This window comes from Hakea prostrata, chromosome 10 (genome assembly GCF_041222555.1).
Source record: "Hakea prostrata isolate BN-2017 chromosome 10, UWA_Hpros_2, whole genome shotgun sequence".
NCBI lineage: Eukaryota > Viridiplantae > Streptophyta > Magnoliopsida > Proteales > Proteaceae > Hakea > Hakea prostrata.
Genome location: NC_142609.1, coordinates 41,230,013 through 41,244,518, shown reverse-complemented (window position 1 = coordinate 41,244,518; position 14,506 = coordinate 41,230,013). Strand labels below are relative to the sequence as shown.

At 38.7% G+C, this 14,506-nt stretch overlaps 1 protein-coding gene across 2 annotated transcripts in view; it reads right to left on the bottom strand.

Annotated features, from left to right (window-relative positions):
- The window catches only part of SRT1 (sirtuin 1), a 33,682-nt gene that overhangs the window by 1,553 nt on the left and 17,623 nt on the right, over window positions 1–14,506 (bottom strand). Inside the window, exons 9-12 of one of the 2 annotated variants that reach the window (XM_089139002.1) lie at window positions 14,070–14,123; window positions 12,380–12,479; window positions 8,000–8,082; window positions 7,435–7,502 (exon numbers count right to left, since the gene is read on the bottom strand). In XM_089139002.1, the coding sequence (XP_088995128.1) occupies window positions 7,435–7,502; window positions 8,000–8,082; window positions 12,380–12,479; window positions 14,070–14,123 (305 nt within the window). The remainder of the gene's footprint in view (window positions 1–7,434; window positions 7,503–7,999; window positions 8,083–12,379; window positions 12,480–14,069; window positions 14,124–14,506) is intronic. The other variant, XM_089139003.1, reaches the window with a different exon arrangement.

Here is a 14,506-nt window from a genome sequence, read left to right as displayed (position 1 = left end):
GCCATAGAAGACGTCTATAAAACAATCAACAAACCAGTTGCAGGTGTGTTCCGCAAACCCCACTCTGTTTTACATTTGGTGCTCAAGTCACAAGCATCTACTACACAAACAGCAAAGGTTTTAATGCATAAACATGGTCAAAAAGACATTTGGTGCGGCATAGATATCACTTTAAATCACATATCTGGACAGATTTGGTAAAAAATCACCTTTTTTAAACCAAAATTTCTCTTGACAAAAAGCATACCCAACTATTTTCACCCCAAATTTTGCTGGATGCAATCTTAGGCCTCAAACTTGATTCACTTGAATTATCACAGACAAATTACAATGCCATCGGCATACAGATGAAAGGTCTACCAATTTGATGGTTAGGATCAAACAGATTATTCACTATTTACTAGACCACCTAGATGAATTATTCAATATTTGTTAGATAGCCTACATGGCGCATGTTAATTATTGCTGTGTCAGTCTGGTCTTCATGTTATGTGTTGTTTTATTTACACTAGTACATGAGGGAGTTTGGGAACAGTGTGATGTGAAGAAGGATTGAACCCCCCCTGCCAAACCCTAAAGTGGGCCCTAAGACCCACCCAAGCAAGCTGGCTAAACCCTATTTTAGTGGCAATTTGGGGATTCTAGACCCAATTTTACTGCTGGAACCTAAATATCAGAATTTTAGCTTGGTTGGAAGAGTCCAAATCTATTTAACTGAGTTGTGTCTGAGTTGGTTTCCATTAGATAAGTTGTACATAAGATAAGAATCTTTTACAAGAAGAGTTCCTATCTTTTAGGTGTTTGTTTTTAATTGGAACTTGTCCTTTATTAGTGATTGTGGTTTACTTAGGCAGTGAGTCCTTTTCGAAAGAAGACTCTTGGATAAGTCAGTCTTTTATTTAGGTGGTTGTTAATTAATTGTAAAAGGGTAACCTAACTTACAAAGGAAACCCTAGTTTAGTTCGTTTCTAAGTCTAGTTGAGTCAAGATAGAGTCCCCCTGTTTGAGTTAAGTTCTTTCTTTTTTGATGGAAGGCTATAAATAAGCCAACATATGATGTAAACTTTGGTCTGCATTGAATAAAGATTGAATATTACTTGTGGGAAAACAAGTCGGGGCCTCTTTGAGAGGTCCCTGGCAGATTTATAGATTCTTGATTCAATTGCAGCAGCTTCTCCTCAACAAATCAGGATCTCTCAGTCATTTCCAGCAAGTAATCAAGTACCAGCACCCCAGCCCTTCTCCCACTCCCATTCCTTATTGCAGCCCCTATCCCCTACTGTTCCAGAATCAAGAAACACCCAGAAACCCCTCCCCAGTCCCATTGCAACTTCCCGTCCTTCCCCGTTCTTGCGCAACACCAAGAACCTACCCCCTGTCCATCACAGCCCCTCCCCACCCCTGCAAGCCTTCCGAAAGCCCTCCCCCACCCTGTACCTGCCCCTGCCGTATGACTCCTTCCCTTTCCCTCCCAACTCTCTTGAGTTCTCTCTGTCTCTCTTCCTTGCAGCAGAGAAAACAGAAAAAACATAAAAAAGAAAAAAGCAAAGAAAGAAGAAAGCAAGAAAAAGAAAGAAAAGGAAGAAGAAGAAGAAAGAGCAAGAAAGAAAGATTTATTTTTTCCTTTCAAGGTTCTTCCCATATTGGCTATTCCGTACTTTCCAAATTCCAACCATCTCCATCGTTTCCTAATCCAAGAATTTCTTTTCTAAGGAATGATATTTCCCTTCCTCTTATTTTTGTCACATCCCACATTAATTTTGGAATTTGGATATCCCAAAAACATTCCCATCATCCCCTTAGAACCCATCAAATTTTCCCCAAGTATTTCCATTCAACTCCCATCTATTTTAGGGATCCCATACAATTATGGGGATTATTTGCTGGAAGATTCTGGGAATATCCTAAATTCTAGGGAATATTCCAGAGAAACCCTAACCCTAGGATCGGATTTACATCACAGTGTGTTTAAGTAGGAGGTGGGTGTCATTGCACTTTATCCTTCTGTTTATAAACGGTTTCCTTCCCACGGTGTGGTTGACTTCACAACACAAACTGTTTGCTAGTTCACTCCAATTTTCTTCTCCGGGTCTTCTCTCTATTGACTTCTCTTCTTCTTCATCTTTGGAATTGCAGGTCTTCAAGTCATTGGCATTGTTAAATAGTATTAGAGCATTAAAGATCCGGTGGCACCACTGTTTTCCTATTACTGGTCCTCCTTGGTCTTCTCCTTTGATTAGTCAATAGCAACAAATACTGTGAGATATACATATAATTTTTTTTTCTTTCAGAAACCCTAGCTTATGATACAGTGAAGAACTAGGGTTTCCTACTGCTATGGAGCATGGTGGGAGATCTCGTGAGATATCTCGTTTTTTTCACCTTGGCGAGACGAGATGGAGTGCGAGAGCAAAGAGTTGGGATATCTCACTCGAGATCTCGCCATATCTTGCCCTGGATCTCGCTGGAACTCTCAATTTTTACCTTTTTTAGTGGATTTTGGCTGAATTTTCACTTGCAACTACTTTAGCACATCTACAACAAGGAAGATCAATCATTCTCTACTTGTCTTATGAATTTATGATTTAATGACTAATATAGAACTTCTAATGGTTGTATAATTATTTTATTCTTGAAAATTGAGATTGTGATACTCATATGGATGGAATTTTGATAACATTTAAGTTAGTTGATGCATTTGATATACTTGCTTTTCATTTATATGCCTTAAAGGTTCTATATTACATGTTGTATAACATTGCATTCCCTAATCCTACTACATTTCGGTTTCACACTATGGGTAGACTTAGAAATCATACATAGGGTTGTTTCTAACAAATCCAAGGCCACCAACGTTTTCAAAATGCCTTAAATAAGCTAAATACCAAGTTTCAACCCAATTGCGACCTTAAAACCCACCAAGATGGGCCACCGAGTTGACGCCAAAAAATTGAATATCTCGACCGAGATCTCACCGAGATGTTCGAGATCTCTCTTTTTCAAGGTGGCGAGATCTTCTACCATGCTATGGAGTGCTTTCTACATCATCACCTGATGACTATTGCAATTACAAACTATGGTAATATCGTTTGACCAAGAGGCCATCCTGGTTTTTATAGCGTAGGCAACCTGACCAAAAGGGGATAATCGGTAGTCCAAAGGTGTGAAGCTACCAGCCTGTGAGCGTCTGCTTGCAGACATGGAGAGCAGGTTAGTCCCTCTAAACAGAAAAGACTATCTTGACTGGACTAGAAAAAAGACTAGCCTTCCTTCAGCACAGTCTCTCGTAGGCATCTCTGGGGGGCAGCTGTACGTGTATATAGCAAGGCCTTCCCTCCGCCCCCCCCCCTTAAGAGCGGTAAGTCACTTTTATCAGAATAGACTCAACTCAACTAGACTGAAAAAGATTAGCCTTTCTGCCTGTGGAGATAAGACTTCCTTCTTTCCTAGCAGCCCTATTGCTTTGCTATTCGTTATTCTTTTCACCCTCAGGATGCAATTAAAGATTCCCAAATTTCAAAAGTTTCATAGCCAATTAGTTTTACCACAAGGTATTTGATTCTTTTCATTTCAGCTGCTCACTCCAAAGTCTTGATCTTGGTTCCTTTTAAAGACAAACACATTATGGTCCTCTCTTCTTTGTGATGGCAGATCACTTGATTCAACAGGATCTCTGGCTGATTGGAATAATGACCTAAACCTAGGCTCACTCCATGATCCTCTTCCCAAAGAATCTGCAGTATTCTAGGGCTGTAGTACCTTACAGTGGAGGGTTATGGGTGAATTCTAGGAGTGTAAGGATTAGGCTACGGTTAGCGTAGATTCAGCCAGGTTTAGGGGTCTAGGGTTTTATGTTTTAGAGCTTGAAACCTTGACGTACTTGTAATTTCAGTTCTGTAACTTTAAGTTAGGGTTTAAGAAAGTTTCTAGAGTTTGGATCAAGCTAGGGTTAAGGTCAAGTGTCAATTGGATATTAGGGAAGCTAAACCTAAAAGCATTATAGGTTTGGATGAAAGATAAGAGTGATATAGGCTTTGAAAATTCTCGGGTTAGGGTTTCCTAATAAGAAAACAAGTTGCAGAAATTATAGGATTTAGATGTAAGATAGGGATGGAGGTGGGGATTGAGTGTGAGTAAAAGAATGGGGAAGATGATCCTAAAACGCTGGGGGAATTGGGGTTAGGGTTTAGAAGATATAGGTAATCTAGGTGTTAAGGGGTTGGGTAAATTCTGGTTTTATGTTTTCCGGGTTTCCTAAGCTGCCACAGGTTAGAAGGTTGAAGATGGAGAGAAAGTAAGAAGGGAGGTGCCAGAAGGTTGTCCTAGGGTTGGGGGAGGGGAAGGATTAATGGAATATGGGTGGTGGGAGTCCTAGGTTGTTGATGCAAGGTTTGAGGAGGGGGAATGAAAGCTTGCAACAAGGGACGTGTGCTGGAATTGCAGAATAGGTTTGAAAGGGTGGGGAAGGGCTGTGGATGAAAGAAAAGAAGAGGGAATCGGGCTGGGGTTGGGGGAGGGGCTTGCACATACTCAGGGGTCGAGGATGAAAGCTTCAGTGCTCTTAAATTGCCACAGGCCCCCTCTTGGGAACCCATGACTTCCCTTGCTTTCAACACTCAATCAGTTTTTATTAATTTAATCCAATTCAACTTGCTGTTTACAAAGTTCAAAGGCTTATTTATAGCCTACCAAAAGAAATTAGATTAGGACTCAACTTTAGAAAAGAAATCAAACTGGGACTCTAACTTGCGATCCAAATCAGACTCCAACTTCTAATAGGCTAGGTTTTAACTCACACAAAGAACCTTCATAACTTACTCAAGAGGAATCCAATTTGAATTCTAAGAGTACATGTAGATTCCTTGGGGCCGCAGGGTTTTGGGGAGCAACCCTAGGCCTTGTTTCGACCCTGCGTGTGGTTTACATCATCACTTGTGTAAAGTTAATGGGGCTTCCAATTACCTTATATGGGCTCAGGTAGTGGAAGTTTATACCACATTCAACCATAAGAAGGATTATTGGACTAAAAACCCACCGACCCCACTACAAAGATTGGCAATCTAAAAATGCTACTTCACACTGCTGGCACCGTGACAGGATGGAACCATCTATGGCTGCTAATGTCATGTTTCAAAAGACTGCCAAGGGCGTCTTGGATAATCTCAAACTAAGTCTTTCTAAAGATAAAAATATGTCAAGCATATATAGATCTGTATGAAAGTTTCACTCCCAAGGAGAATGGAAAGTCTGTGGGTATGTGATGCTGATGCCAAGACATCTGAAGAGAAATATGTTAAAGAGGACCTAATAACACTGGGGCTGGTGAATCAAGTAATCAGCTATTGAGCCATAGGGCCAACCGGCCAACCAACCATAAGTTGGGTCAGCCCAATAGGGCTGGGAGTCGGCCCGCGGGGCCGCGTTAGGCTAGTTCGATCAAACCCCAGATACTTTAAGGTATTTTGGTCATTTCATTCTCATTCAAGTTAACCAAGTGCATATCTGTCAAAGGCATTGGCTTGCTGGTGCGGGATGGGGGGGAGTATGTTTTTTTTTTTTTTATCACCATGCATTGCTTAAGTTCAATCTTTCAATGGTCTAGTAGGCTGATTTGCACATTTGGGGCCTAGGTGGTTGCCGACAATGCCCCAGTACCCCAAGGCGGTGCCTTATTGCCAAAAATGAGGCGACACCGATTTGGGGGGGCACCTTGCACCAGTTTAATTGGTATTGGACCAAAATCTGGCATTTACGTATGCCAAACACCATATAGGAAATTGTTTTTTATATTTGATATTTCATTCACTTACGATATTATTCATAAATAACAAAATATCACCTATTTGGATCCAATGAAAATAGTAAAAAACAAAGTCCCTAAAAGATAGAAGGTCAACCCCCCATGTATGGTGTATTTTTATTAGAAAGAAGGGGAAGGGCATGCACACTTAAATCGCCATACTTGCCTCAACACCACCTCCGCAGGCACCTTACAGCCTAAGCGCTTCAACTGCCCTCAATGCCTTGGATCACTTTGGTGTCACGACAACTATGATCAAGTTTTTTAACTGAAAACAGTTTATTGAGCATTGTTAATTAAGAGAAAGCTAGGGAGAGTACAAGGAGGATTTTTAAAGGAAAACAATCACCTCCAGGAGAACCCACAGGTACCATTTTCAAGGTTGGACCCTAACGATAAAACCTTTCAGCTGAAGTTATAGAAGAAAACTTGAAGACTTCAGGAGTTTACTATTATGTTCATTATTAGTTTCTATTTCCCTACTCCCTAATGTTTATTTTCATGTAAGTTTCAAATTCAGAACTAGTAACTAATTTTTGGAGCAAGTCTTTATGCTCCATTTATATGTATTGGGCCACTTATGGACTCCCAGTGATTCTGAAGTTGGCTGAATGATGCTTTTGCGCCAAGTCCTTTATTCTTCTGTCCATGTTTGAGTTCCAAGAAGGACTAAGGCACTGCTATGAGAGCTAAACACCCAGGGACCAGGGTTGAGGAACCTTGCTGAGGGAGCTCAAAATGCCCACAGGATATCCCTGTTACATCCTGTCCTCTTATTTTTTTTCAGTTCTTCACTTCTGCTCTTGTTCGAGTCCTACTGGAGTTGACAATGTGTAGCTGCGGTTAATTGAAAGAAGACCATCAAGCTGCTGAACAAACTGCTGCTAGAACTTTCATTGGAACCAGGTTGCTGCCACTGAGAAGATTTAGTTACTGGTTAACCTTCATCATCTTCTTTCCTTCATTCCAATCAGAGACCCTGCTGAGTTTACTAATTTAATTATGTCACTTAATATTGATTTTTGATGACTTGGTGGGCCTAATATTGATTTTTGAAGACTTGATCTGGCAAGCTGTTGAATTTTTATGATATAATTATAGGGCATAATTTGTAACATCTAAAAAATGTAAGGAAAAAAGAAATAATAAATAACCCTTGGGCATTGGCATCCCCCTACATCCTGGGATCGCCTTGGGGCCTCTACAACTATGAATCACAAGCATAACACAGGTACAAAATAAAAGTCAAAAACCAATGAAGTCATATGGCAAATGGGATGGCCAACCTAGGACGCCACTCCCTTAATAGGGAACTTAGCAGGCTACAGATCAGGTTCAGTTCAGTTACTTTCTATTGCCTAAGGCATTATTTGGTGATGAAAGAGCATAGCTTATTAGCTTTTACTGATGGCTTTGACCTACATCACTATAATTTTCCTTTTTTATAGAATACATTATCTGCACAACATCTCTATCTGGCCCAACCCAGATTTTATAATGCTCAATATTTGGGTCCAGTAGGATCGCAGAGAGGATCGAAGAAAGGGTCAGCCCATGCACTACACATTAGTACTCTTGAAACGTAATATAATAGCTTTCTGAATCCATGCACAAGATTTTTTGTAACAAAGTACCTTTTTAGCTGGAATGGTTGCTCAAGTAGAGTGGCTGTTTTTAGGTCTGTCCTATCCGAGAAGGATACCTACATCACAAAAGGTGAGTTGGGGGGAAAAAGTATTAAACTCATGGATGAGTTATAAGAAATATGCACATCTGATAATCTTGGATAACAAAAATATCTGATCTGCAGGTCAAAATTGACTATTCAATGAACTAAACATAAGACATCAGGGACCATAACAACTCCCAGGGAAATAGAGAAACATTTCATAAAAAGGGGGGTAGAGGATGGGGGAACATGTCATGGCCCTCATGTTTCTTATTTAACAGAGAGGTGATTCCTCCTGTAACAACTCAACCTAGCCAACCAACAGGTACAGTAGTAGTCATCAAAGTGCACTTGAACTTGATGGCAAGCACCAAACACCACTAATAATTTCATGTACACCAGGATTTGGAGTACAGATTACAAGAGGAGGGGTATATTCGTGAAGGGAACAAAATGTTTCATTATTGCAACTGAGAAATCCTAATTTTGGCACTGTTAGGGCTGGGAAAGCCTTTCTAAAATATCTTTACCTCAACTGATTTCAGGAATGGCAATGGAGCTCTCTGTCCATGTATGCTAGATATTCTCAAGGTCCATTTAATGTATTTGCTTCCTGCATAACAAGTGAATCAGCAGTTAATGAAAAAGTTAGAAATTAGTGCTCATACAACTTGATCTTCATCAAGTCTTGGCTCTTATTGACCACCATAATGAAGAGTTATATGAGGAAAGACAGCAAATGGAGATGTTCATCTCTTGAGGTTTGTTGAGAGTTGCAATAATTAAGTTTCTATTAGTAGGGTTATAATTTTATTTGTATTGAGATCTGATTTTGAGTAAGCTGTAGGTAGAATTTTCTATTTTTGCCTATCCCTAATTTTGGGGAAGTGGATAGAATATTCTGTCCAGATTCATAATAACAGTTTATAAATAAGGGGTTCTGGGAGCATGTCTAAATTGTAGGAAGTTTCTTCTCCAAGCTGGTTCGACCTTCTCTCTTCATCTCTAATTACTGATTCGATTGTTACTGTTAGATTTCTTAGAGTTGCATATCAATATATAAATTAGAAATGGCATGCATGCTTGTCAAGCCAGAAATACTACTTGGACCAAAAATCAACCGCTTGGTTTGACAATAATTAACCCAAAACCAGTGGCTCATAAAGCCTGAAAAGTAAACTTTTAGGGAAGCAGGTTTATTTCATGGGAGTAACCTTTGGGTTGGGTTGTTTATGAACTAGGCCTTATTCCAAGTGTTTTCCCTGCAGTGGGTCACTTCAATTGTCCTATAGTGTGGATAGAGGCTAGGCATACGGGATATTAAGTCAGTGTATTTATCTATAGCCAGTAGTGAAGTTAGGTTACCTTAACTTTCATTTTAAGGATAGCAGTCAGCTTTTGAGTTTTCTATTTACATCTGCAAGGAATGCCAGCATTTTTCACAAATTTTGGAGCAAATTACATATATACCTCCTAGGTTTGTAAACTATCACATTTACACCCCCTGAGATGTATTCTATTACAAACATCTCTTGTGCTCAACACAGTTAGCTTTTTTGAAAAAGACATATTTGCCCTTGCTGAATTTTTTTATAAGATGGAAAGATTTGAAAATTACCTAAAAATTAGTAGTTGCAACCCATCAATGGAAGACAGCACGGTCTTCCCCTTTTTGGGTTTTTATTTTTTGTTTGAAAAAAAATATATTTCCCTGAAAGTCAAAGCCAAATGGGTTTGAGGTTAAATAAGTGCAATAGGGGAACTTGGGAAATACAGTAGATGTTGGGTCATCACTTAACCCCCATTATTCAAACAGTAGGGGTACAGTTGATATATAATTTGAAACATAGGAGATGTACATGTAACAGAAAAAAATTTACAGGGTGTAAAGAGTAAACATAACAGTCTGCAAACCTAGGGGAATTGCTCCAAATTTTAATAATGAAAAGATTTTATTGCTCTTCTTCTCTATTGGTGAAGAAACCCTATGTCAGCTCAAGGCACTTTATATTTGATCGAGGTTGGTGTTTGATTCATCCAAATTACCTTGCGGTGAGCTGCCGAAACATTTCTCAATCTCTATTCTATATTCTTCCATCATTCTTCCCTTCCATTAACAAGTACAAGTTCCAATTATTTTCTGCAACTCATACTAGCTCCTGTTCTATTTCTGAATTAAATTCTGTTTAACTATAATTTATATAAAAGGCTTCTTTTGCAGCATTCTCTTTAAGGCAATCTGTGCATTAGATCAGTTCAATGTTTTGATCAGTTGTCAATCAACCATACCTAGAAACTCGATCCCAATATGATGCAATATTGACCTGCTGATTTGTGTTTACTTTGATATCCCTTCAGCTAAAGGGATTCTGTTCTCTAAGTAATGCACCTATTCACTGGTTGTACTAATCGATCCTGTTTAATTAGTAAAATTACCATTCCATCCTCTCCTGGCACAATTAGGATGGCTCAAATCTTCTGAACCAACGCTTGGATCAATCTGAAGATTTCAGGAAGTGTCGCCCTATATCTGTTGAACTCGATTAGTGTTTGATGGTCATCAGACCATATAACTTGCTTTTATTAATTAATCCCCTAATTGGGCTTCTATTCTCTGAGAGAAGATCCACTTTTCATATTGAGTCCCCAAATACAGTATTACATCAAGTCATCAATAATATCTTGGTTTAGACTGCAGTTAAGGTCTAGTATCAGTAGAGCAATGAGTACTACAGATGTTAATGTTCAGATTAATTTGAGAAAGCTATTCAAGCAGAAGACTTGGTCAAACCTCCAAGGAGGAATTTGGGTTTCAACTAGGGAGAACAGAGAAAATTTTCCAGCAACTAATCCCATTCCTACAGGTCCTTCATGTGCCACAGTCCCTACCCTTTTTAAACAACAAAGGTATGGCACCTATTACCAGCAAGAACATAGCAAATTGCCATCATTTGCCAGGAGTTTCCACATCCTGCAGACACTTATCCACCAAGTCAACAAATAAATGTAGTAGCTGAAGTAAAAGAAACTGACAATGATAGTGATCCTGATCCATTCCCATATCCACTTGAAGACGGAGATCTATTGGACATGAAAATGAAGAGGCCAATGCAAATGAAAAAGGGTCCTATGGCATTCATGTGGTTAGCCATTTCTCAGTGGCTGAAATCAAGGTAGAAGGTTATACTGAAGAGTTCTACATTGAATAGATCAAAGTAGACAAGACTGTAACATGGAAGATGAGATAGTGAATGAGAAAACTTCATAAGAAATCTCCAATATTCATGATGTTGTTCTTGAGAGAAAGAATTTGTGCCTCAAGTCACCAGAAAGAAGGTCACCAACATGGAAGATTCTACTAATACCATGCTCACAATTGATACGATTAAGAGGTCAGCATATAGAGTTCATTATGCCATTGCTCTTAAAAACAAAGCCCCACACCTTGAAGATTACAGTCCCAATGTCCATAAGCAACCGCAGTTCTGTTCTGGAATAGTCTAAGACTGCAATTCAGATATTGTTTTCTCCTCATATTTGCAAAACTTGAGGTAGAGTTTTCAAGCTCAGGAGAGTTAAGGCACTAAAATCACCTAAATTGGAATTTTGTATTCGAAAGATCTGGGTTGGGTTATACATCTGTTGGGCTTTTGATCCATCTGTCTTATGGTCATGTGTCACTTGTAATGAATATAGAATGTAGTAAGATGCTACATATATGGGATTAGTTCATTAGTTAGTTACGGTCTTCATCTCTGTGTTATTTCAGTTACCTGATCAGTTTAGGTCACCTTACAGGCTTACAACCCATACAACATAAGGATCGTCTTAGCCTTTCCTTTTTGGTGTAGGAGTCACTTTTAGGATATGGATCCAACTCAGCCACTGATCATTAAGCATTTGATGGCTGGCTAGGTTCTCCAGCTCATTGGAGAGGATCCTGGCACTAGTTTTTGAGTCTTTATCTAAAGTTTATAAGAGAGATGAGCATTGTACACAATTGGATTCATAAAAAACCTATTCTTTTCTTCTTCTCAATTCTTCAAGTCATGGGTCCTTGCATTTGAACAATGCTGGTTGTCGTTTGATTCATCCAAATGACCTTACGGTGTGAAACCTAGGTGCATTCCTATCTCAAGACTATTCCTCCATTCTTCTTCCCATCCATTCTATGCAATTCATCTTCAAGTTCTAGTTCAGCTCTGAAATTAAAAAAATGCTCTAACAGGAATTCATAAGCAAGTAATTTTTTTTTTTTGGGCATGAATTCTGATTATGGCAATCCAAGTATTAGAATCACCCCATATTTGGGTAAGTTGTTCACCGATCCTGATTCCGGTTTTGGTGTGATTCTGGCCTGCTGATCTGTATTAAATTCAATCTTCCTATTTTTCTCTTATTTCTTAAAGAGGGATTATGTTCTCTGAATAGTGCATCAATTTACTGGTTTTACTAACAAATTCTTTCTGAGATCTAAAGTTTATAATCAGAATCAATTATCTACAAATTCCTCATTTCTGAAAACCTGTTTGGGTAATGAAATTACTGTTCTAACGCCTCTCCTGGCACAAACTAAGACTGCCTCATAATTTTCGACCCACTCTTGAATTAATCTATGAACTTCAAGGGTTCATTCCTATATGTGTTGAACTTTGATTGGAGTTAGCGATCTGGCCATCTGACTTGATTCTAATAATTTTTCTCCAGAACTGAATTTTTATTGAGACAAAGGACCTATTGTACTACTGTTTGAGTCCTCAAACACTGTTACAGTAGTAAGGTTCGCTCCATCATATGGATGGTCTATGTCAAGTGTCAACAAAATGTCACTCATATACATACCTATGCATCTGATTGCAGTTATGGATCATAAATAATAAATCAGAACAGAAAATCCAAAGAAAAATTACCCATACTTCTGGTTTTTTGTGAAAGACTGATCTGAATAAGATCAATTCTCACAAATGGAGGAATCCGCAGATTAAGAAAGTGCATGACGCCCGCTATTACCTGTTCCAGTTCAAATTAGAAGTAAATATATATACCATGTAATAAATGCTAATGTGTAAATGCCCACGTACAGCACATATTAATGGTGTTGAAGCTAGGAAATGGTTGATTCTGTTAAACAATTAATGGTGGTGAAGCTAGGTTGATTCTGTCAAACAAATATCAAGACTTTGTTAACTCATTCTACTGGTACCAAATTTTCTTCCACAGCGCTGACAATAATGGGGTGATTCCACAAGTAAGGGGCATGGCTTTGAAGTCGGAATAGCAATGGTGCCCTTATGAGCGCCCAGCCAGGGGGGGCATATCAGGGTGGGGTGGGGAGGAAAAGATGCAAGGACCAGCTCATATATGCAATTTCAAAATGAAGATATATAAATGATTAGTTGTTTCATTTATGAATAGGGTGAACCATCCTGCATGAGATTGTGGAACCACCTGTCTTCATTATAGTTTTAACAATGTTGGCTCCAACGACCCACCCTCCCCACCCAAACCTAAAAAAAAGAGAGAAACATTTTAGGTAATGGGGCTACTTATTTTGATATCAAAGAATCTGAATTTTCAACAGAAAGAGCTGGGCTTCAAATTGTAATTCTACACTGGTCCCCAGACTGGAGGAAAAACCATTTGGGGTTTAATTGATTTTAAAACCGATGTAGACACGATCTGGACTTGCAATCGTGGTGTCTATGTATTTTCAACAGATCCTTTAAAATTTCTTCCTACATCACAATTAGAAAGGGTGAACCCAGTGCCAAAGGCTTCCCACATTGCGATTAATCTCCATAATTTGCCAAAGCGATAAAGGGGGAGAAATATGCAAAAAACAATTGCTTGAGGCAAAAAATTCTGAAAATATTTCACTGATGTGAACAATCAAGGTTTTTTCACTGGAACTGTCCAAGAGGGAAATGAGGATCATTTTGAAGACCTCATCCCTAGTATGTAGTTGGGAAGAAAAGAGACTAGGAAAGAACTAAATAACTATTTCGTGAACAGTATGAACTTTTGAAAGTCTGACACATGCATGTATCTGTGAGCTTTACAAATCCTTTTGACATTCCACTCCATATATAGCATTGCAGACATAACAAGTTCTTTTTTCTGGTAGAACAAGAAGTTTTTTCTGCCGCATGGACTACAAATTCTGATCACAGTTCTCCGATGAAAAGCCTAAAATGTCTGCAAAAACTACAGACAGCAGAAATGTGAAGGATTAGCTTCAGCAAGCCCAAGCAGCTGTGACAGTGAGAAAGCTTTTTTAAGTCCTGTTGACATATAGACATTTCCAGGTACACCATACATCTACACCTGATATTGTTGAATTCATTAGGTAAGCAACCTTTCGGGCAGTCAAAAGATTTACTTTGTCAATCCATGCCTGCTTCACATCTACCACACATCAGAAATTCCCCCTAACTAATGCCACAGCAATTTATTTTGACTTTTCTAATTTTGACTTTTCCTGAGAGACTTTCTTTCGTGCAAGGTGGGTTAGTGTTTCTGAATCCTTGTTTCTTTTCTATTTTCTAACAACCTGCGTCCAATTTGATGGGCACAATATTAAGCACACAAAAGTATGAGTACCTTATCCACAAACCCACGGATTACCAAACTTGCTTTCTTGTCCTTCGGTGTTTGCTGCAAAATTGGAGGAAGTTTAGAATATGTCAAGCAATTATTCACACTGAAAAAAAAAATCCGCCATATTGTATACATTTTTTTTGGTAAATTACAATCCAAACAAATTAAAACACAGAATTAGCTGGAATGAGAGTTTAGCTCTCTCATCCCTTCGTTCCACAATAGGAAAATAGTTTTACACAACAAGCATATCCACATATATCATTTAAGTGTGAGGAGCCTCTATGAGCTGTTACATATAAATAGATGATAATAGCTTGCCCCTCCAATCACAAAGAAATGGAAACTATGAGAGTGTTCTAAAATTAGAAGCGAGGAAATAGAAACAAAAATTAGCGAAGTAGAATGATACAGTTTCTAAAGTAGAAACTCAAAAAATA